Below are 22632 nucleotides of genomic sequence, written 5' to 3' on the forward strand. Positions count from 1 at the left end.
GGGACATGTTGTGCAGATTAAAGGAGCAGTGTTTCCTCTGAAGGAGCAAAACACTGTTTTCTTAGCTGTGTTCATAGGAGAGTCTTTATCTTCTTTCCCATACAATGACTCTTGTCCCTGGCTGGCTAGGTGACTTACAGTATTTTAGTAAGTACTAAGCCCTGTTGTTTTACCTGTGAGAGAAACATGTTTGGAGCAACAGTAACAGCATTCAGTGTTCCTTATGCTTACTCAGGGGTGTGGAGAAAGTCCTATTTTTGCTGTAACAGGCTTGTGCCTCTCGTTACCAAATGCTGTCTTGAAAACAAGGTTGTTCTCATTTTGTGGTCTTGTCAGCTTCAGTATCAAGCTTCTTTGAAGAACCCAGAGAATGTGTGGGGATGCTATGCTGCCAAAGAATTTTAAATTGGTGAAAGAAATGTGCTTACTTTGGCAACATCACAGACTGGATCTGTCCATTGACAGATCACTGAATCGAGTTTTTAAATAAATCAACAGTCCAAATGTTTAATCATATAAACCACAGTGTTTCAGCAGCACTAACTCCGGAAAGGAAATATTACAGTAGCTGAGATGAGTGAGATTAATGCAGGTTAATACAGATTATGGATGATTATGTAGAAGTAAAATATTTTGATAAAGTTAGTATCTAGCATGTCATTACTGCTACCGCTTATATTGCTCAATATTTTGCTTCTAAGCATTGAAAAGGAGTAGTGTGGTTTAGAAATCTAAAAATGCTGTGCATAACTAATGGTCCTTATTCCTGAGTAAGATGATCAGCTTCAATAGAAGAGTTCTGCAGTCATGTAAAATTAAGGTAGATAAAGTTAGGTATTTGTTGAAGAGCAACATGTTTTGGATAGAGCATAATGAGTCATTAATAGTTAAGTTTGACACAGGCTGTATTAGAGCATACACAGGGAAGAAAAAATCTGGTGTTTAATTATCTTAACCATTTTGTAATTTAATATAGCTCATAACCCTATTATTTTAGTTCCAATTTCAACTAAAAGTATAATCCTTTTATGTAACAAATAATAACAAAACTCCAGAAACTTTGTCCTTCACATCTCTGTTACCTTTGGTGCAAGTTGAGACAAAATGAGCAGCCTGCCTCACTGAAATGCACCTTCATGTGAAGGACAAGTCAGATTGGAAAATGGAAGAATCTGGTTAATTTCCTGGTGGTTTTAATTGTGTCATGGGCTCTCAAAAAGAAAGAAAACGCCCAAATAGGCTGCTAGTATGTTACACTGCATAGTGAAGGAAAGAGCACACAATAATATTGTACTATTACAGTTTAAGGGCTATTAGCCCAATCCTGCCAATACTGAAATACAAATACAGTGGTGGCTAAAAAAAAAATAACATTGGCAAAACAATCTCTTGTGGACCAAACTAGTCAAGTTTGAAAGCAAACTGTAGGTAAACCTAGGATGACAAGTGAAGGGTTTTCGTTAAATTGGGTGGGTGCTGAGTATTATGTGGGCTCTAAATGTTGCGGAGCCAGCTTGCAGGCACATGCAAAGCAGGCAGATTTTTCCAAAAGTAGATGGACAGGAAAAGGCAAGTAATCCTACTGAATTGCAAAGTCATGGCTCAGATGTCTGTTCCTCCTGTGCCTGTCCCTGGAGGAGATGAGGACCACCTGTTTGAGAAGATCACGCTGCAGCACAGCTGATATCTCTCCTGCCACTTCCTATGAAACCCTAGAGAGTGGCCACTGATTATGGTGGCAGGAGCAGTAACTATTTGTAAGGGCCAAATGGCAGCTATTTGCAGTAGCTCTTGCCTCGTCCCATCTCCTCAAAGCAGTGTGCTGTGCTTTGCAGGGCTGCTCATATCTGCTTCCTGCCCTCCCTGTGGCAGGGAAAGCTCTTCATCTTTCCCACACACTGAACAGCAGCCTGGGACACAGTGTAGGGCAAGTGGGTTGTGGCTTACAAGGGAAGTGCTAAACATGAGCATAATCACAGTTTCTAGAGGGAGGTGGAGAAGGGCTTTTTGGCACATGGTTCGGCTGTTTGTTGTATCGGAAAGGGGATGGCTCCTGGCCACGGAAGTGGGAAGAGGCTGCTGTGTGGGGGAGCGGTGAGGATAGCAGAACGCAGCACACAGGGGAGCTGGAGGACAGGAAGAGAGGTCCTGAGGCAGTGGTGGTGGTTTCCACTCCTAAGGTCAGATCATCCTGAGCAAGGCAGGAAGGGGCTGCCTTTGGGAGAGAACAGGAAATCGTGCGAGATTTCCATGCATGTGTCCGCTGAGGCTGTTCCTGTTCACACCTGTCCTCATCTCCCTTTTGAACCAGCCCAGCTGCCTGATATTTACCTTTGCTTGTGCTGCAGGGCAGGCCTTGTAGGCTTCACTATTACCAAAGCTTTTTAGTAATTTGGCTGACTTTTCAGACTGGAAAAAACCTGTTGTTTTTCCTACTTTTGTGATCCATAAAAATGGATTTAAAAAGAAGTTTTGATTACACTAGGAGCTTTAAAAAATAACCATTTTCCTTGGGTAAGGCAGTACAGTATAAAGCTCACATCTCTGACATTTTGAGAAAGTGGGATTATTTTTCAATTGTTTTTATGCTCCACAGTGAATGTGTAAAGTTCGTCTCAGCCAGGTTCCAATCATGCATCTGTTACAGGACAATGTTCCCAAATGGTAAAATAAAAAATCAGTAATCCATCTGACTTATTTTAGATATAGAATTATAGAAAAAAACAGCATCCAAGTCATGATAGTTGTCATAAATTATACTAATAAACAGATCTATCAGTTACCCAGATCAGGTGAAATAGTTACACAGTGTAAACGTATGGGCTAATTACTCCCCCTCTTAATGCTGAAAGCATGTCATGATTTTGGGGTCATTTTTGAGTCAGATGGTTTGCCCCTGTAAGTTTCTGGAGTTTCATCTAGCTCTCTTGGTGGCTGCTGGGCTGACACAAAACACTTTGTCGGAGTTTGGATATCTTTCTCAAATTGTAAATCAAGCTCTCTTTTCAGTTGTCCTACTTACAGTTTTCCTCTTCATCCTCTTTTTCTTCATGCTGTTTGCTTGTTTGACCTTCTGCAGGTTGTCTTCTTACTGGTCCCATTTGGTCAGTATGGTGTGCAGTCCTCGAGGGTGAGAGGGTGAAACCAGAAAGTGATATTGGACAGCGAGATTGTAAAACATCTAATCTGAAATGTCTGTATTTATATCACTGGAATTGAGGGGCGAGTTTAACTGACAGTTTTGAAATACTTTAGTATTTTGTGTGTGGCAAATACTGCTTCAGTTTGTCCTAGATTTATAGTTCTCATTTTGGGACTGGACACTTACCTTGTCACTAGTGGGCCTTGGCTAAATTTTGCATTCATGCATGTGTAAAAACAAATGAGAGATGGTTGCCTAAATATGTATGTATGTTACAGTTTACCTTCCTTATTGCCAGACTTGGAAAGTACTAATCGTGTGCACTCAATGTTGAGCATTGACAGGGATACCTAATGGCAGGGTCTCTGAGAACAATCTCTAAGTACCTGCCTGTTCTTCATGTGGAAAGGTAATTCTGTTCCAGGCTAATGCTGTTCCTGAATGGTCTTGAGTATGATCTGCTGGAAAGTGCAAAGGCTGAGTCAAAAGTGGGTACATTTAATTGTCAGGAACAAATCACACTGGCTCTGCGAAGATGAAGAACAGTTGCTGACAATGTAAGGAAGCTGATGTTCCCACTGGCCAGATGAAGCTCCTGGGTGTGTGATGCACTGGGAAGCAGTGTGTCCCTGCATTTAGAAGGGTAGTGCTGTTCTTCTATTTCTACTCCACCTTTTTTTTTCCCTTTCCTTCAAAGAAGTTGTAGCTGTGCATTTAAAAAGAGCAATTCTGTTGCTGAATTTAGAACTTAAAATTCCCTGTGGAGCTGCACACGGGCTTTGTTCATCCCAGTTTGGTGGCTCTTTCATGTGTGTGTTTATAACTGGCCTGGAAAGGGAAGTGATTTGAAACTGTCCGATCTCTTCGGCCGCGTCTCCGTTGCCGAGAGTGCCTGTGTACGCCGAGGCGCACGGCTCGGGGGTAGATACAGGTCATGAATGGCTCGGAGAGGGAAGGGTCTCTGAGAGGCCAGAAAGGAACCAGTGTCGGGGCGGACCTGCTCGCAGCGCCGGGCTCTTTGTCTGCACCCGGCCGGCCGGGAGCGCAGCGCGGTCGGTGGGTCGGCGGGTCGGCGGGCCCTCGTTAGCGCTGCCCGGCCTTTCAGCAGGCTGGTGTTTTATCCCGCCTAGCCCACGCTATTCTTCCCGGCTTTAAGCCTGTTATTCACAGGCGGCCGTGCACCGGGGGCACGGCACGACGGCTGAGCTTTAATTGCGCGCCCCGCTCCGATTTACGGGGGTCAGGGGCGAAAGGCGCTGGGCTGTCAGCGCGCTTCACCTGGCGGCGATCTTCACCTTCCATTTAAACAAGTTCGAGAAATGCGTTAAAGCGGGGTTTTTTCTTTGTTTTGTTTTGTTGCTGTTTGGTTTTTAGTTTGTAGCTGGTGTTTTTGGAAGCGGTTTCGCGGTGATTTGATAAAAGCCGGTGTGTGTGCGGTGGGGGTTCCCGTGCCGCGGCCGCGCAGGTGCCGGGAGCGGGCGGGCGCTGATTGAGGGAAGCAGATGGCAGCGCTCGGTGGCCGCCGGCCAGCGGAGCAGGTGCTGGTCACGTGGCCGCGGGTTGCCGGGGCGACGCCAGCGCTCTCGGCGTGCGGATGAAAAGGCGAAGGGGGCCCCGCTTCAGCTGCGGCTTTTTGTGCCATTGGTGGCAGCCAGAGCGGAAACAAGCGCCGGCGGGGAGGGAGGGGAGCCCGCCGGGCACCGAGGGAGGGAGGGAGGGAGCGAGGGAAGGGAGGGAGGGACGCGCGCTGCCCGGCCCCGCCGCCTCTCGGGGCTCGCCCTCTGCCCGCGCTCCTCCCGCCGTGCCCAACTCTGCCCCCGCTGTGCCCGCGCTCTTTCCGCCGTGTCAAACTTCCCCCCGCCCATCCCCTTTCATTTTAATTTTTTTTTTTAATTGTCACAGTTTGAGGTGGGGTTTTTTTGAGCTGTGTCGAGTCCTGTTAATTTCACAAGATCACGGGATTGTTAGGGTTGGAAGGCACCTCTGGAGATCATCTCATCCAAGCCCCCTGCCGAGTCAGGGTCACCTAGAGCAGGTGACACAGGAAGGTGTCCAGGTGGATTTTGAATGTCTCCAGAGGGGGAAGACTCCACGACCTCACTGTTCCAGTGCTCTGCCACCCTCATTGTAAGGAAGTTCTTCTTCATGTTGAGGTGGAACTTCTGTTTTTGTTTCTGGCCATTGCTACTTGTCTTGTCACTGTGCACCACTGAAAAGAGTCTGGTACCATCCTCTTGACACCTGGTATTGAGATATTTATATGCATTAATGAATCACAGAATTATTAGGGTTGGAAGTGACCTCTGTAGATTATCTGGGCTCAGTCTTCTCTTTAAATAGGCCCAGCTACTGCAGTCTCTCCTCATAAGAGAGATGCTCCAGACCCCTAGTCATCATTGTGCCCCTCTTCTGTATCCTCTCCACTAGCTTCTTGTTTTTGTTTTACTGAGGAGTCTGGAACTGGACACAGTACTCCAGATGTGGCCTCACTAGGGCTGAGTAGAGACAATTTTGCAATAATACAAATCCGTGTTCAAAACGCAGGTTTGTTTGTTGTTTGTTTTTTTTGTTTTTTTTTTTTTTTTAACTTGGAAATCAGCGTTGTTAGTTTAAGCATAGGCTGCAAGGAGAAAATATACCATAGCCAAGTTGTCACAGTCCTGAGGAGACATGTGACTGTATTGGGAAATTTTAAATTACAGCTCCAAAATACACTATTGGTGGGCTAATGTGCTGATCAAAACAAACAAACCTAAAGCTGATGTTTAAATGAGAAATTACAAATGTGAGGATCATGAAGAAAGAACAAACCCTAGGCAGTTTCCCAGGTATGAAATTAAAGTGATGAGAATGCAGAAGCCATAAAAAAGTGGCTGATATAGCGCTTGGTGACCTGTGCTTGCCATGCGTCAGCTACCAGCACACAGGTCTGCTCTGCTGTCAGTCATCTCAACACTTTCCTTTAGTAAGCCCCTCACATTGGTAATGGGCTGCTGGGGGTTGACCACAAAAAAACTAGTAAAAACCTGCCTCAGACTCAAAGGCTAAATGTGTTTAAAAATACTAACTTACATCATCGATTTCATTACTATTTAAAAATTTCACCCCTGCCATGCTGCAGATCATCCCAGTGTGTGCTTTGGTGACAGTGTATTTAAAGCTGGATTTTGATATGTCCATCTTCACCCATTTTCAAGCCTCTGAGTGCAGTTGGAGACATGCAGTCCTAGCTCTTCAAGTGGTGAACATTTTCATGGGGGAGGAAGGGAAGGAACAACCCCCAAAACATTTCTCTACTGTCAGTGGATAGAGCGTTCTAGTATTGTGTAGATGCTGAGATACTAGCTGGGTGTATTTTCCCCCTGTACAAGCTGCAGTTGCATGCATTGAGGCTGTATGGGTGCCCTCAGCACTGACACTAAAGTGCATTTCCTGCTTGGAAATAGCAAGGATTGCAGAAGAAGATGAATTCAGTCCTTTGTTTTGGTAACGCTTACTCTGGTTCTGCTTACCTGGTCTGCACCGTTAATATAAGACAAGCACATTCGTAACCCTGTTTCTCTTCTCATGTGTCAGGTTGTCCAAACACTGCTTTCAGAAAGTGCAGGTTCTGAAGAGAGCAGCTCTTCTTTTCCCATCTCATTTTTAGTTTCCTGTTGAGTACACATCGAGTGTCGCTGTCTAAGGTCTTGAAGGAAAGAAGCAAGGAGTGTTGTTAAGGCATGTGTGGTGATGGCCCATGCATCATTGATTTTGCAGTTACCTTGAAATACTTAAGAAAGGCGGTTGAAAATAAAAAAGTCACTCATAACAAACATCTCACAGATCAACTGTTTTGTTAAGCACCTCTTGCTTATATTTTTCTACAAATATTGATTAAAAATACCTCTGTTTTAGTAGCAAGAAGCAAGATTCAGAAGCCAGTGCTGCGAAGAAAAAGGTTAACAAGGGAAAGGAAGGTTCTGAAAACTCAGATTTGGAAAAAACTCCACCACCGTCACCTCATCCTGAAGATGAAGATGATCCAGGGGTTCAGGTAATGCTATTGTTGAAGTTCATTGTAGGCTTTGACAACTTAGAAGCATAAAACAATAGTTCTCATCATCTTTGTTATAGAGGTACAGGTATTTGGATAATTTTTGTATTGTTTTCAAAGAAAGTGAGAAATGAAAATCAACAGGGTTAATATTTTACAAAAAAAAGTATTTTTTGTCATAGTTTTGCTTTACAGTCTTGTTACTTGCAGATATGTGTATGGTGCTGCTGAGTCTTCACACATTCTCTTCGATAACTGTTGCAGTTATGATGCTGAATGTTCTGTTCTGTAGACTTCATGCTCTATTACAAGGTCTTGCTTATAAGCTTGGTGTTTATTCTTGCATTGGCTTTGCAAACCTTCTGAAATCAAGAATGAGACATGACAAAGCAGAGTGTTGGAAACATGCATGTCAGGGACTTGCAGCTACACTGCTTTAGTGGATGAAGGGCTTTTTTTGCAGGACTACCAGTCATGGGCTCACGCTGATTAATTTTTCTTGACCACGGTACACCAATCACCATCTGTCCAAACTTTGTTTCATGTAAAGAAAATCTGGAAATAGAGTAGCATGTATGACAAGTTTTGTGTGCTCTGTCATTAGACATGTTAAGAAGTGGTCAGCTCCTGGCTTGCTTCTGCTGGCAGCGGTTAGAGTGGGCACTAGAAATAAAAATCCCCTCATGAAGAGGTGGGGACAAATTGAGGTGGGGGAAGTATGAGATTCCTATGTAGTCATACCAGTGTACGTTGAATCCACTACATTTGTCCATTACACATCAGGTTGTGGATGGGTTGCTTCTGGTTATGAGAGATGTTCAGACTGATGATCAGTTGGGAATGGTCAGAGTAGCCTGGTGAAGACTTTGGCAAACAGTTGTCCTACACTAGCATGGTTTATGCCTTTCCTCCCATTATTTTCGAGAAGAATGTAGTAAATAAGGAAATGTGAGCAATCTAGTATATTCTGGTTAAAAACAAAAGAGGCAGCAGAAGACAGTGTTCTTCCTGACTCCTTCAAACTGTGTGTTCTGAATTAAAGAAGTTGAGTTACACCATGAAGATGTTGAAATGTTTGAAGAAGTAAGTTTTCTGTCCAGTGCTGCAATTCTCGCTCAGCCTGATTAAGGGAAAAGATGAAGAAACTTTGGAGCTGATGGGTTTTTTTGGGTTAATTTGTAGGTGATTATATTCTATTTACAATTGAACATCTCTGCATGGTTTGCTGGTTTTCAGTCTAGTGGAACAAAAACTTTCTCTTTGTCAAACACAATTGGGTGATAAACATTGTTTGATTTTTTTTTTTTTTTTTTTTTTTTTTTTTTTTTTTTTTTTTGGCAAGTAGAAGTGCTAGAGTACTTGCATCACTTTTAAATTAAATGTAACAAAGTATTTCAGGAAACTTTTTGTTTTCTTAATACTTTCTTGTACTGTTCATGCTATACAGCACCTGTACTTGTTTGCATGAACTTAGGAAATGGTTCCAACCATGTTTGCTAGGACAGCTACAGTTAATAAACTTGTTACGCATTTCTCAACCAAGATTGATGTTACTCAGTTGTCTAAAACACAGTTGCATTCTTAGTGTTAAATCCCGGGCCTTCTGTAGTGATATTATGTAGTAGTGCATAGTGATACACTGTTTTCTTTAAAGAGGAGAAATACTTGCCTTTGTATGTTTTGCAGATTTTTTTATATTCCATTATCAAACCTGTTATTCACCTTTCTACCTATAGATCAGTTAGCAAGTTAATCTGATGCAGGTAAACATATGCTTAGTTTCTGACAACAGTGCATAACAATTGCAAAACCACATATGAATGTAAGAGGAAACAGGAAGTTCATCAAGTAAAAAAAAAAAATCAAGTAAAGGCTTCCATTATGTTTTAGGTATTATTTCTGTTAGGGAAATGGAAGAAGAGATTTTTGTCACCAAAAGTAATGGTAAGACTTACCTACAGAGTCAGAAGAAAATTGGTATTTTCCCATCAGTGATCATGTAAATCAAGATGCAAATTTGTCAAGTGTTATCTATTTTGAAGTATAAAAATATTGTTTTGTGGAAACCCCCGTAAGTTACTGTGTTAAAGGAAGAAGCCACATCACCATTGTTTAAAAGGGTGATGTAAGCTTAACCTTTGCTCAAAATTTTCGTTTTCAGTTAAATAAATAAATTCTAATTTTGTAAAGTGCATCAGGTATTTATGCTTTTAAAAGCATGATTAGCTATCTAAAAGTAAATATTTGACTTTGTCTATGTATATTGAGAAACTTGGGTGCATAAGTCTGTTAAACAAGCTACGTAAGTATTTTCATGTACCAGTGAGGAGGTGTGGTAGCTGAGAAAGATGTATAAATGAATAGTGTTAAATATATAAATAAATGGTGTATCAAGTCATTAAGGTGGGGTTTTTTTAACAGTTGATATATTATAATTTTAATATATACATTACTCCATTGAGATATTTGATGCTCAGTTGACCGTTTCCTTCAACAACATATGCTTACAGCTTTTCAAATGTATAACCTGATGCAGATTATCTGGGAAGTTGAATTTTATTGTTGTAGATAACAATACCCAGCACCGAGCATCAAGGTACAAATTCTGTGAAATGCATACTTGTGTATTTTACAGGTTGTTTTGTGCAGTTTTGCTGAAGCAGTCTCTCATCCTGGTGGTGAGGGTGTGGGAACACAGAAATCATGTTTTCAATTTGGGGTGGTTCAAGTTTTCCATTCTCCTCTATTAGTTTGGGGTCTTTTCCCATGCTGTGCTGCAGGATGCCTTTCTGAACAGTGCTGGGTCAGTGAAGTAAGGAAATCGTATTTTGTTGTGTTTCCCCTACAAGATAATCCTGGTATGACTGGGCGGATGGGGAGAGGAAGAAAGTGTGTTGTCACTGCTTAGCAACACAGTGGGCCATGCTGTGGAAAGGTGGTGTTTGGCTCCTGCGTTGGCCATCTGTCAAAGTTTGTTAGAGATGTGAATGGAGAGGTGCAACTTCTTGGGTTTTAATTGCTTTCTGAGATAGGCTAACATTGTTTTAGTAATATTTAAAAAAGTGAAACAATCCCCGCCCCCCCCACTTTCCAACTTGGAACAAGCATAAAATCGATTTTTGTTCGTGGTTGGTTTTTTGCTTCATTTTAGGTTTTTTGTTGTTTTTTGCTTACAGAATTTAAGAATAGCTACCAGGCAGGAATTCGGAATAGTAGGGGGTCCTGAGTCCATTACTTCTACCAGGGTGCTGTAGAAATCACAGCATTTACTGCACACTAGTGTATTTGAGACACAGAGAAGTCTTCTCAGTTATTCTGCTGCTTATCAGTTTTGTTTCTCATGAAAAGGATTAATGTTTTCTTTTCAGAAACGACGCTCCAGCAGGCAGGTGAAGAGGAAGCGTTATACCGAAGACCTGGAGTTCAAGATTTCAGATGAGGAGGCTGATGATGCTGATGCTGCTGGAAGAGACTCTCCTTCAAATACTTCTCAGTCAGAGCAACAGGTCAGATATGAATAGACTGGAAAGGTGGCTGTAGCTGCAGCACTCAGTGATCAAATATGGGCCCTTTTCCTGAATTATATTCATACATGGTTGACACAGTGTGCCAGAAGACATTTGTTTTTGCATTCTTAAAAAAATATAGGAACTCATGGCTTTGTTTGCAAGCTGATGATATGCAGCTTGAAAGTTCAGGCTGAGTTCTTTGAAATTAGTGGTCCCTAGCTAAAGGAAAGCTAAACTGTACTGCTAGGAGTCTTGAATTTACTTCTGTGAATTCAGTGGTCTGGCTTCTGTGACTTTAATAAACCACTCAAGCTTGTCCCCTGCTGCTAGGCACCATAAGAACTCCTTTATGAAATTACTGCCTTGTAGTACCCAGCAGGGTACTTTATTCTCTGTGCAATGTAAATGATGGATAAAATAGTTTGAATAAGATGAGGGGTAATACTGTAGGAATGACTGTTGTAACAATCTCATTGTTTTGTAGTGCTTTTTCAAAGAACTACTTCATTTAACTGATGACCTATTGGAGAATATATACATGTTCTTTGGTATTTCATTTGGCAATTTGTTAAGCCTTGTGAAATACTGTATGTGATCTCCATTGTTAATTGTGTCTTATCATAAAGAGAATTTGGATGGTTTGCCTCCTGTTGTAATAGTGAATTAATGTAATACAGAATTGCAGGCAGTTTTGAGAGCAATTGTGTGGGACACCTGCACAGCCAACTAGAGCTTCTGAACATCATCTCCTGTTTAGACTGTATGGTGCTGAAAGCATGTATTATTTTAGGAGAGGAGAACTTCTCGTGATGTTAACATTTGTTTGTCTGTGCATGTCAGCCTTAACTGAGAGAGCTGGAGTTGCATTAGGTCTTCAAAATGGGCTCAAACAAGTATCCTTCAATCCTTTATTATGGCATTAAATCTCTTTGAATCCTTAAAGTTCTCATGCTAGGGGGAAAATGTCCTCTTGGTATTAAGCTACTGTTACAAAAAATTATTTTAAGGTTTTTCTAATAAAGGAAGTCTTTAACAGAGGTGCACTTGCATAACTCTTGTATGCTGTTTATGATGTAGGAATCTGCTGATGCTGAAGGTCCTGTTGTGGAGAAAATCATGAGTAGCCGTTTAGTCAAGAAAAAGGTAAAACAAATCCCCTTCCCCCCATATTTTTAAATAGGCTAAGCATATTTGTGCTGAAGCCCTTACTGAGTTCTTAAAATACCTCAGATATTCCCAATTAAAAATCTGTTCTGTTGAATAGAAGAGGTTCCCTGAAAGTGTTTTCAGAGGGTATGCAACATGTTTTTCAGTAGACATACGCATACCAGATTGTTTAATCTTTTACTAATTTCTTGCTTTTGTTGGATGAAAAATTTGATTTTTGCAAATATACGTGCCTGGGTGAAATCTGTGGTGCTCTTCATTTCAGAGTGATATTCCATAGGAGTTTGAGGAATGAGAGAACTCTCCTGTATCCCAAACATCTGCCTTTTCTAGTAAACAAAAACCCTTGTCCATAATTTTTGTATCTTTTGATGGCAGTTGTGCTTAGCAGCTGAAACAGATTTACAAGTGACCAAGTATGATATGTACACAGGTGATGAATATCTTCCTTTTCACTGTGCTAAGATGGTGAAAGAAACACTCAAGTTCAGTGTGGTTCCCTTACAATTTTGCCCTTTTTCCTAGTTAGGTTCTTATTTTGCTTACAGATTTTTCTAACCTGCTTCACAACTTGAAGGAAGGCCTTTGCACTTCCAAAGTATTAGAACTCTGAGAAGGAAGTAAAAAAGAACTTACTCCAAAAAAGGCATGATTATATTTATAGACTCTTTTGTGGAGCTAATTCTCTGACTTGCGCTACAGTTGGACAGAAAATTGTCTGACTTATGCAGATATGACATCATGTGGATCTTAGTTAACCAGAAACTCATCTTTTCCTCAGTGTTAATTTTCACATTGGAGAAGGGAAAATTGCCTTTATTCATAGATGTTTTATTCAATGTTGTGGTGGTTTGGGGTTTGGTTTTGGGTTTTTGTTTGGTTTTCTTGGGCGGCGTGGGGTGTGTGTGTTCAATTTTATTCCTGTTGTCCTAACATCATTAACAGTTTTGTAAACCTACATTCGTTCAATGTCATGAGTGCCTGTGATTTAATCTGACCTGTTTATGCATCTTGCACAGCGTAAAACTTCTAGGGCCTTTTGGAGTTTTTTTCTGTTTTGTTTTTTTTTTTATTTGTTTTTTTTAAGTCTAGAGCTGTATTTTGTGTTTCAAACCATAGGCTTATTTTTCAGATAAACTTGAAGTAATACAAAGTGAGTATTTAGTTGTCCTGATGGTCTACTAGACAGGAGAGGAGAACGTGGTTCTTTCATAAATGTCTTTACATGGGAAGCTGTTTTTCACCAATTATTCTTCCCTTCTTCCTCTCCCCTGCAAACAAAGGTGTGATTACTCATGGGGAGTGTGTATTTTGCAGCAGTTTGTGGGAAGTGGTTGGTCTGCTGCTTACATGTCTTTGATTGCAAGCTCTGCTGGAGACAAGCTCTATTTTGAGCTTTTTCTTTAATGTTTTTTATGGATTGTATTTGCAGGTTTGAGGGGTGTCTCTTCTTTCCCTGCTCTTCTCCCCAACCCTCTTCTCCAAATTAAAAAAAAAAAAAAAAAAAAGGATTTCAGGATGTTAATATTTAACATCTGAAATATCCAACTGTGCTTTTATTAAAGGTCTTTTACACTCTTACTAACGTCATCAAAACCCTGGTTTTTAGATTACTAATCAAAGTAAAATTGCTGCGATCAGGACCAGTGCATAAAATAAACATGAGGAGAGGCTTCACTAGGAAACCTTTCAGTGGATTACGTTGTAACAAAGATGTTGCATTCAAGTAAAGGACATTAGATAATGAATATGCTTTTGGAGCAGTATTCTTATCATAAAATCATGCTGGTTTTCTGAGAAATAGCCTTAGTCTAGTTCTGGAGTTAGATAGGATGCAGCACTGTACTTGCAGCCATTTTTGAAACATACAGAGTAAAAGTTAGAACTGAGTTCATGTTTGAAGTAAAAAAGACAGTAGTTTTCCCAGTTGTTCTTAACATGGAATATTGAATTCCTTTGAATATTCCGTCTTCTTGCAGAAAGCATTAAGTACATGTATCACTCTCTTTCCAAAGCTGATGAGTTTGGATGTTGAAATTTTTCATTCAATCCTTTTTGACTTCCTGCTTCTTAACTTTGAAAAGGAATAGCTAGAACTGATTATGCTATCCAGCACAAATAGCACATATTGTGGAAAGACAGGGAGTCTGTAGAACCCTGTACCTGCATGTTACACGTGTGAATGTCTCTTTTTGCCTCCTAGTACACGTGAGAATTAGAACTAATTGTAATGTGTACAATACCTACATCTCTTCCTCAAACTGATCAGTTTACAATTTAGTGCTGTGTATCAATTGAGGTAACTGGGTTTTGTGTGTTGCTTTGCATCTGTTACTAATGTGTTGTCTGCTATTTTTCTGGTAGTTGATAGTTGTGGTGGTTTGGGGTTTTCTCATGGTTTGTTTTTTTCTTAGGTTTTTTTTTTGGTTGATTGGTTGTTTTTTTGGCTTTTTTTCCCCCCAAGCTTTTGTATCTACACCTGAGTGGCTTACACAACTAACTTTTGCATTAGCAGTGTTACTGTATCACCTCTGTGGCAATGGCATGCAAGATAATGTGCTTTTAAATATTTGCTTGAATGAAGGGGTCATTTATTTCTTCAATTATCTGCAGAGACTGTGAATCAGATCTGGTCGCACCTGGAAGTGATAATTTGAAGTGTCCTGCATTGCCCAAGTCTGCCATGTGTTATTTTAGGATGTCTGTGTAATCATTTTGGGGAGAATTTGCATAAATGTTCTATCTCACCTTTTTACCTGGTTCAAGTAAATGTACGGGTAGTGGTGGGTGCACAGTGACATCAGAGGCATAAGCTGCTGTCTCTTATACCCTAAACTGATGTACTGTTAACCTCTGCTTGAGTGCTGACAATTTTAATTTGATTAGATTTTTGGAGGAGGGCATAGGTGCTAAATGCCAGACTAAGATTTTAAAAATATTTTTTCTGAAATACTTTTTGCTTAGGTGAATCTTTGATGCACTCTCATAAAACATCTAATAACATAGACCAGTTATTACCTATTAGACAATACAAGTGTGTTTTACTTATGAGAGTTACAGAATTTATCAAGATCTGCATTGCAAATTATTGTTATTAAGTTGGCAGCTGACAAAAAATACATTTGACTGAAATGCTGTTGAGGGGAGTGAAGTTGGTTACTATGAAACCTCTATGTAAAGGTGTTTAATGATGTTGTCATTGTAATACTGATGGATCTCAAAGCATTCTGGTTTAACACTAATCAAAGAGATTTGGCTGTAATACATTTTAGATAATAAAAGAAGTTAATGTCTTAAAATTAAGGTTGACTTCTTAAAGACTAATTTTGCCTCAGGGCAGTGAATAGGTTCAGGTAATGTGATCTCCAGCTTCTTTTTTCAATGCAGTTTTGATCTCTAAATATTAATATAATCTTGAGAAAGACTCTTCTCAATTTTTTGTTTAAAAAACATCTTGATGGTCTTCAGATTCCTTCCTTTGACAGTGTCTTTGTAAGTGTCATAGAAGTTTCTTCCCTGTATTTAGGTTTAGAGGATAGTTTGAACAGCTTTTCTTCTTCGACAGAAGATTCAAAAAGATCAAGAAGTAGCACCAGGAATCTTCTTCCATTTCTTTAGGGAGAAATAGGTGGAATTTGGTGTTGCTTCCTTCTCTAGGAAGGAACACAAGCAGACTGTAATGGAGTGATATAAATGCTAAACTGAAACTCCCTTGCTAGTCAGGAAGTAAAGGAATACTGTGTGAATCAGGGACTAGGAGTGCATGAACTTTACTGTGCTAGAACACAGTTTAATGCAGCTGCTACTGTTGTTCTTTAATTGCACTGCTATAGAGGTAACATTTAGCCAGCAACTAAAGATGACAAAACAAAAATAAAAGTTTCAGAGTAGTCCCTCTTGTGTGTGTGTGTGTATATATTTTAAAATATATATAGAAATACAAAAAATGTTGATTTGTACAGCAGTCAACAGTTTTGCATGTTTAATGCTGCATATACAGTAGTTATTACCGATGTTGTTGTCCCTGATGAAATGTATGAACCAGAAAATGCTACTCTATTTAAAATTTTCCTAAAGTTCATTAGTAAAAACAAACCATTAATATTGTGACATAAACCGAATTCTAAATGTGTGCCTGGTGCACTGTCCTTAGTTTGTCCTATGGCTGGGTTAATTCAACAAAGTATTACATGCCATATGTTATGCAATACTTTGGCACCAGGGATGAGTTAAGGGTAGCTCAACCCTTAGCACTGAATGCCCTTGGTTTTGCTGGTTTATATCACAACTTTAACCTTGCTTTAAATGTAGTTTTTGGTGTTAATTTAATTTGGCTGCTCTGTATGTGAGACATCTTGCCTGAGTGAATTTAATTGCACCATTGAGTAAAACTAAAGCCATGAACACTGATGCACTAAAATTCTAGCATAGGTATAAGGTTTAGTTTTATATGGCTTCTTGTTTGGAGTTATTAACTATATGGAGGAATAAACCCCCTTTAAAACTCTTTTTTAAAACATTACAAAACCCACAATGTAAAGTTGCCATGAGCCAGCCAAAAATAATACATATGGCATTCAGGAGTGCAGTTGCTAATTGGCTGCTGCCTGAGAAAATGGTACACTTGGCTTCTACTTAACACTGTGGGTTTGGCAGAAAGCCAGATTTGGGGTGAGGTTGTGAATGAAGCTGCATGTGGTTAGGGAGGAGTTCAAATGATTCATGTCTTGGAAGTTGTAGTAAGCAGTGCAGTATGTACTTGGGTAAGCAGCTGGAGGAAACTCCTCACCCATGTCCTCCCCCACAAATCTTTTCCTACACCTCCACTTGTGTCTCTATGTGAGTACCGTAGTCCATATCTCAGATAGTTTTTAAATTGTTTACTAAATTGGGCCGTTTACAGATTTAATTCATGTTTCAACATTTCTTTTCTTTTAGATGGAAAATGGAGAGGAAGTAGAAATAGAGGAATTCTACGTAAAGTACAAAAACTTGTAAGTAAAAGTCACAGGTTTGACTGCTATCCTTAAGTTCACATAACTTCCAAATAGCTTTCAAAAATCGTTTTGTAATTGATGCAACTTATTATCGAACTTTAAACATACCTAATGCTTAATCCAAAACAGTGACAAATAAACAGGGAAATACCTTGCATTGGTGGTACAGGGTTTGACAGTGTTGTCTTAATTTGTGTTCTCTCCAGAATTAAATCCGTAGATAAAATTGCTCTGCTATTAAATGCTTTAAGGCTCGGTATGCAGGCAGGCTCATGAACACATGTGTAGCTGTGTAGGTCTAACTGCAACCGTAGAGAAAGTGTGTGCAAACTACTCAAAAATAACCCTTAGTGTTGTTTCAAAAACAAGATTTATGTTGAACAAAATGTCTAAGATAACAAACAAATGAGATGGCTTTCAGTATTCCAGCAGATCGTTACCCCTCCATGAGAGGAATGTAATTGTGGTGAGAGCAGCGTGTTGTTTCACTTCTGGACTCTGAAACTGCAATGCAATCAGTACTTAAAATAAAACACTTCATAGCTGGATAAGCTCACTTTTCTTGTAGAAAAGTAGCACACCTTGTTTATTTTTACCGAATTTTCTATCTGAGAGACAGAAATCTGCTTTAAGGGAGCTTATGGCAGCTAACTGCACATAGTTGACTTTACTTGAAATATGCTGTCATTTTTGTACCTTTTGCACTATATTGTTTATTGTATAATGTTTAATTGCTTAATTATGCTTTGTTTAGTTCTATTAAATAGACATATAATTTTTGTGCTAACTGTTGTGTCTTAGCAATAGAACTTTTGACAGACTAAATTTATGGAGTGGGACAAGTCACTTTGGCAGAGATGCTCTTCCTTATTCTGTGTTGTTACTGGGGAACTGCATTTACAAGGGGTTTTCTTTTCTCTGTCAAAAAGACTCACAAGCAATTTTGAGTTACAATGCTGTTCTCACAAAAAAATTATATAGGATGTTAGTACTTAAAATATTTGCAACTTTTCATTAACTTATAAAAATGCTAGAATATTATTCTCTGTGCTAGAAAATGATGCTAAACAGTGAATTTGTCATAAGTATCTTGTATAGTAATTATGTTTTAAGTATGCCAAGTAAAAATTGTCCTAGCTTTGTGCCAAACTAAGTATAGAGGGTATGTATTTAAATTTTGAGTGGGAGTTGTTTCTATTTCCTGACAAGTTTCTCTATTAGTAAGTGTAATTACTTTGAGTGAAGATGATTGGTTAATAATCTGTATGATAAAGAAGATAGTGTCCAGTTTTCCAAGCATAGCACTACCACGTGCCAGAAAGTTCTAGTTATACTAGTGGCATACATAAGGAGTGCAATGGAAGGAGAGTTTGAGTAAGATTTTTCTGTTTCATCTTCTAGTTCTTACCTTCACTGTCAGTGGGCATCTGTGGAAGAGCTGGACAAAGACAAGAGAATTCAGCAGAAGATTAAGCGGTTTAAAGCAAAACAGGGCCAGAATAAATTCCTTTCCGAAGTACGATATTTTTGTTTGTTTCTTTTGGGTGTTTAAGGAATATTTTTAGGAGTTCTTGTTCTGTATACAAGCAGAACATTGTGAATAACTGTGTGATATATCAGTAGCACTTATTCCGATATAAAGCATAACCATTCTGGATGCAAGTCTTGCAAGCTTATGAAAGTCAAATGATCTATCCTGACTGAATACTTTTTCCTATACTTTTTGGTTTTGTTTTTTGCCCTTGAAGTGAGTGGCTAGTTATTTGCCTTGTAAGCCTGACTGAATCAGTACCATGTCTTTTTTTCTCAGGAGCTGATTATGCCAGAAGAAATGCATGCCATTTTTCTGTGTTATGGACTGCTGCTCACTAGGGATTCTAAGCTTTTTATCATCAATTTAATTTCACTTAGAGCCACAAGCAGTAATGTGGCAGGGGTCCTGTCAATAAAAGACAAGATCTGCTGATTTCTGTCTCTGAAAGACTACCTTTTAGAAAAATGCTGTCTTTTAGAAGAAAAAAGTTGTGTTCACGAGCTCCTGTATTTATTTCTTTATATTTATTTTTACTATACCATTCAAGCTGAAATAAAAACCTGTTGCAAATTGAAAACTTTCATCTGTTCTAAGTGAAGATACCTGGAATTGTTTCTATTTTGTTTTTTTAATCTGTTTTCAAGTGGGTCACAAGTTATTGTAAATATTTGGAATTTGTCCTTGTTTTAGAAAAAGCTTTTAAAATATGCAGTCTTTAATATAAAACAACCTTTTGTCTCTCTCTTCTGTTGGAGTGGATCTTTAAACTATAAAATTAAATGCAATGCTTTAGTATGCAAGAGAATCCTGTAAGTTGTTTAAAGCATAAGAACAAACCTAAAAAATTGTGATTTTTGGAGAAACTGTGTATGCATGCATTGTGTTTTCTCTGTTTTTTGAAATAATAATCTTTGAATCTTGCTTGTAAAGCAGTTAGGCAATTCCTGTAGTTAAAATAATCCAAAGGCACTTAGTGTACAAGGCTCTTATTTCTTTATTGCAAGCTGTAGTTTTCAAGAATGCTAAATGCATTGCATGCCATAAGCCTTTTCGATTGCTCATTAGTGAATTGTAATTTCACACTTCATTTAAAATATTCTTAAACATTCTCTCACAGTAAAAGGTTTCACACAGTAATTAAGAGGCCCAGTTAACAAAGTCTGAGAAGTCTGATTCCCTCACGGGGAATGATCTTGCTGAATTGTAGCATTTCAATTAACATGTTGAAGTTTGCCAAATATAAATTCTGTGTCACCGTGACCCAAAATATTATTGCCTGATGAAATATATAATCATTTTTCCTCTCAGGAAGGGCTAATAGAGATATCTTTTATATTTTTGCCTCTCTCCTTGAACAGATTGATGATGAGCTTTTTAATCCAGATTATGTGGAAGTTGATCGAATCATGGATTTTTCACGTAGCACAGATGATAATGGAGAGGTAAACAAAACTTGTAGTGCATCTCTAGTCATATAGACACTGCGTTTAGAATTTATTGTTTAGAAATATGTTAATTAGAATATATTAAACACTTACAGAAAGTACCATGATATATATGTATGTATAAAATAGGAACATGTTTGAGAAAACATTGGTTGATGTAGCAGTTTCCCTTAAATAAAGGGGGTTAAGTGAGAATTCCAAACTTCTTATAACTTCTTACCTATATTTAAAAAAACACAAAACAACCAACCATAAAGCAACAACAACAAAGAAGTGATATTTAATATGGTAGAAATATGATGTCCATGCATGTAATGCAGAATTTAAATGAAAATTGCAAGAAAGAGTCTTAGCTAAATGTCATAATGGTTTAGACATTGTTTAGACTACCTGTTACAGAAGAAGTCCTGAACTTGCTGTTTCTTCATTTTTAATGACTTGTTCTGCAAAAGAGATGGTTTTGTCTTCCAGGAGATTCCTTTTTGATCCTGGGAGAATAGAAAGCTTCACTGGCAGCGTCACTGTTTCCATGTGTGCTCTGTCAGTGAATGCTGGTGGTTTATTTGTCTGTTGTGAAGTTTCTGATGATGCTAATAAGAGAAAACAGTTGATTTGTAAATATGTAGTAAAGCATAGAAATTTTAAGGGTTGAAAAATTAATATTGTTTTGCTTCTAAATTTTAGTCTAACCTTACTGTTTTCAAATGTTGTGTTACGCTCATTTTGGTGGTGAGCCTGCATTCTCCAGGTTGTCATCTTACTTCACTAGGTCGTCAAGGTGTCAGCCTGCTGTTTATCCTTTTGGCTGAGTCAGACATTCAGGTCTGATCAAGCTTTTTGAACTTTGTCTTGCCTGCAGATCTCCTGTAAAAATGGTTACACTTTTTTTCTTTCTGTATTGTGATGTAATGTAATTTTTGTCTTAACAAAGCCTGTAACACATTATCTGGTGAAGTGGTGTTCGCTTCCTTATGAGGACAGCACTTGGGAGCTCAAGCAAGACATCGACCAAGCCAAGATCGAAGAATTTGAGAAACTGATGTCTAGGGAGCCAGAAATGGAGCGTGTGGTAAGAATTGGCTCTATATAGAGGATTTTATTTGAAAATAGTAAAGTAATGTGGTCTTTTAGAAACCACTAATGGGATTTGCTGTATTTGAAACAGGAGCGACCTCCTGCCGATGACTGGAAGAAATCGGAGAGTTCCAGGGAGTATAAAAACAATAACAAACTCAGGGAATACCAGTTGGAGGGAGTAAACTGGCTTCTTTTCAATTGGTACAACACGTATGTAAAACATTGCTTACTACTAAATCCTGCTTTGGAAAAGCTTTTATAGCTTACCTTGGAATAGCAACCTTTGAAAGTAACCTACTAAAGTGAGATTTTAGAATCATTTACATGGCAGATTTTTTGCAGCAGGAGTCGTATACAAACTAATTTGGGGTGGAACGTGAATATTTCTGACAGATTTCTGTGGCAAGTGCTTTGGGTTCATGCATGCCCCTGCTGCCCCTTCCTCCCCCTTGTGAAATTGAGAGATACATGGAAGAGATATATCCATGCTGACTGCATCACAAATCATAACAGTTACTTAAAATGCAAAAATGTTAAGATGCCTTTTCATTCTAGAAATATCTGGTTTATTCCTGTTATCGCCTTACTGATGTTCTATGTTTTAAGTTGGGAATAAATCATTCAGACTGTTTTTATTATTGCTTTCAGACGAAACTGCATTTTAGCAGATGAAATGGGGTTGGGAAAGACTATCCAGTCCATTACGTTTCTCTATGAGATATATTTGAAAGGAATCCATGGTCCTTTCTTGGTTATTGCACCATTGTCCACAATTCCCAACTGGGAAAGGGAGTTCCGCACCTGGACAGAGTTGAATGTGGTTGTGTATCATGGGAGTCAAGCGAGTCGGCGGACCATTCAGTTGTATGAAATGTATTTCAAAGATCCACAGGTAAAAGCTTTTCATGACTTTTCTTTTTCTCTTTTTTTTGTATATGCTTTACAGTTGTTTATTAATTTAAGCATCAATTAGTTTTTCAGTACTGTTATATTAGATTTCAGTTAGAAATACAGATGCATGTATTAAGAATGCTTTTTAATAGTGGCCAGTATATCTCTGGAAATAAAGGGGCACCAAGAGATGGTGCAATTTTTGTTTTAGAGTTTCATTCTTTCATGCAAGGTTTTTGTTATTTTGCATTTCTGAGGAGAGCTGGCAGAAGAGATTCTTAATGGAGAAACTCCTTTAAGTGGAACTAAGCTTAAAAATCAATCTTTGCCTACCATTCCAGGAAAGACCTGCTTGCAGAAATTAAACTTGTCAATGCTTCTTTATCAAATTTTGTAAGTCAGATATATTTTGAATCTGTGTTACTGTGCTTAGGTTGAATAGTTGTAATGAAGAAAAACAGAAAAGACTAGGCATAGAAACAGAAAATTATTTGGAAAACAGAAGCTAAGAAGAGCAACAGATCCCTACTCCTGGCTTTTCCCAGAGTAAACAGAACTGGGGGAAAATAAAATGTGCATACATTGAATGTTACTCCAAAACAATAAAATCTTCCTCATGTAAGAGAGAAAAAGAGTGGAAGTTCAACCTGTGGAGTACTATTTTCAACTGAACTTTAAAAATTGATAGTGGTGAATTCATACATTTAGATTTTCTTTAAAGTGTTTCATTTTACACCACTGAACATTTTGATTAATAAACTAGAAGGATATAAAATCAATATGGCACACATTAAGTGGATTTAAAACTGGCTAGCTGATACTCCTTAATGTAAT

General features: G+C 38.8%; 1 protein-coding gene across 8 annotated transcripts in view; it reads left to right on the top strand.

The window, feature by feature from the left end:
* The window catches only part of CHD7 (chromodomain helicase DNA binding protein 7), a 131826-nt gene that overhangs the window by 76252 nt on the left and 32942 nt on the right, over positions 1–22632 (top strand). For 7 of the 8 annotated variants that reach the window (XM_042022594.1, XM_042022592.1, XM_042022591.1 and 4 more), the window contains 9 exons: positions 7040–7178; positions 10547–10684; positions 11765–11830; positions 16793–16848; positions 18253–18367; positions 19744–19827; positions 20762–20899; positions 20996–21117; positions 21556–21799. In XM_042022594.1, coding sequence (XP_041878528.1) covers positions 7040–7178; positions 10547–10684; positions 11765–11830; positions 16793–16848; positions 18253–18367; positions 19744–19827; positions 20762–20899; positions 20996–21117; positions 21556–21799 — 1102 coding nt within the window. The remainder of the gene's footprint in view (positions 1–7039; positions 7179–10546; positions 10685–11764; positions 11831–16792; positions 16849–18252; positions 18368–19743; positions 19828–20761; positions 20900–20995; positions 21118–21555; positions 21800–22632) is intronic. The other variant, XM_042022596.1, reaches the window with a different exon arrangement.

This window comes from Corvus kubaryi, unplaced genomic scaffold (genome assembly GCF_017639235.1).
Source record: "Corvus kubaryi isolate FWS band 111438036 unplaced genomic scaffold, C.kubaryi_AGA036_p1.0 37216, whole genome shotgun sequence".
In the NCBI taxonomy this organism is placed as follows: domain Eukaryota; kingdom Metazoa; phylum Chordata; class Aves; order Passeriformes; family Corvidae; genus Corvus; species Corvus kubaryi.